This window comes from Silene latifolia, chromosome Y (assembly GCF_048544455.1).
Source record: "Silene latifolia isolate original U9 population chromosome Y, ASM4854445v1, whole genome shotgun sequence".
Lineage (NCBI taxonomy): Eukaryota > Viridiplantae > Streptophyta > Magnoliopsida > Caryophyllales > Caryophyllaceae > Silene > Silene latifolia.
The window spans coordinates 372,798,064-372,799,819 of NC_133538.1; the positions used below are offsets into that span (position 1 = coordinate 372,798,064).

The 1,756-nt window shown below is 41.1% G+C and overlaps 1 protein-coding gene across 1 annotated transcript; it reads right to left on the reverse strand.

The window, feature by feature from the left end:
• Positions 1 to 624: 624 nt before the first annotated feature.
• Positions 625 to 1,251, reverse strand: LOC141631849 (uncharacterized). The gene has a single exon (XM_074444471.1). It carries the CDS (start codon positions 1,249 to 1,251, stop codon positions 625 to 627), a length of 627 nt encoding a protein of 208 aa, XP_074300572.1.
• Positions 1,252 to 1,756: the final 505 nt, after the last annotated feature.

A 1,756-nucleotide genomic window follows, 5' to 3' on the forward strand; every position in this document is an offset into this window, starting at 1 on the left:
CCTTACCTTCTTAGAAGTCCCCAGCAGAGATTTGTAATACTCTTCAAAGGCTTTTTGGATACTCTCAGAAGTGGAACACACCTTATTCTTCATATCCTTTACCTGGAACACTCTATTTCTAGCTCTTCTTCTTTTAATACGAGCATGAAAATAGGAGGTATTCTCATCCCCCATTTTACTCCAATCACATTTATCTTTTTGACTCAAGAACTGAGTTCTAGCTTTCCTCAATTCAATCACCTCTTGGGCACAGGGCCTCTCATTCTGAATAAGCTGGTCATTTAAAGGGTCCAAGATCAATGTCTCCTGGAAATGTTTTAAAGCAATTTCAGCTACGTCAGTCAGCTTCTCAATGTCACTGAACTGTTCTCTATTTAAGTTCTTCAAACCAGTTTTCAACCCCTTCAATTTTGACACCACCCTGAACATAGGATTCCCCTGTACATCCTTGTGCCATCCATCAGTCACTATCTGTTTATAATCAGGGGCCAGGGACCACATATTAAAGTATTTGAATGCAGCCCCCTTTCTCTGACTCACATAATCAAAGCTCACCACACAAGGACGGTGATCAAAAGTCCCTTCAGGCATGAAGTGCACATAACTCTCAGGAAAAAGATCAACCTAATCTTCATTTACTAAAACTCTATCAATTCTGCTATAAACTCTGATTTCCTTCTCATGTTTGTTAGACCAGGTATAGAAAGCTCCCTGAGCACTAAGATCAACTAAATTATAGTCCTGAACAGTCTGCACCATAGGTCTAATCTCAGCACTGGTCACAGGAGCACCCCCAATCCTTTCATCACTAGCCATGACAGAGTTAAAGTCTCCCCCTACAAGCCAAGGACCATCAACTCTTCCATGGTACCTTCTCAAACTATTCCATAGGTCATCCCTCTCATTGAGCTGATTTAACCCATAAACCACAGTAAACCAGAACACAGTTTTTCTAGCCTTATCCACCACTTTAGAGTGAATGCACTGAATTGTCACATCAAACACATCTACCTCATACACCTTAGGATCCCAAATGAGCAATATCCTTCCTCCCTTATGAAGGCTAGTGTTATTACATATAGCCCAATCCTGACAAATAGTATTCCCTACATTATTCCCATTTTTACTCTTTATTTTTGTTTCCAACAAACCAAATAACCCTACCTTATTCTGGAAAATAAAATTCCTTATTTCATGTTTTTTATTCAGGTTATTCATACCCCTAATATTCCACACACCACATCTAACCATTGTCCTTGGATTTGCTAGTCTCACCTCTCTCAACTAGCCCAGAGATACCAAGCCTAGACCTCTACAGTGAAGCAGACAATGCCTCCATAACAGGGACACTCCCAGGAGGGAAACTCCTCTTTTCACCTTTATCATTTCTCATCAGTTTGGTGATAAACCTTCTAGGAATAGAACTCTCCACTATAGGCGTTTTCTGCACTATAACTGGAGTCATTACTACCCTAGGAGCCACTGGAGTAACCGTGACCACTGGGACAACTCTCTTTTCTGGCACTTTTGAAGCAGGTCTGACCTGATGTGGAGTATTAACTTTATTACCCCCAACCTTGGGCTTCCAGACCTTTCTAACTTTCATTTTCCCAGTCCCCTTTCTGCAATCCTTAACCACATGACCCATACCTTTACACCCAGTACATGACACAGGCAACCAGTCATATACCACCTTAACAGTATGAGTTTTCCCATGTTCATCCAGGAAATTAATCTCAGAAGGAAACTGCTGTCT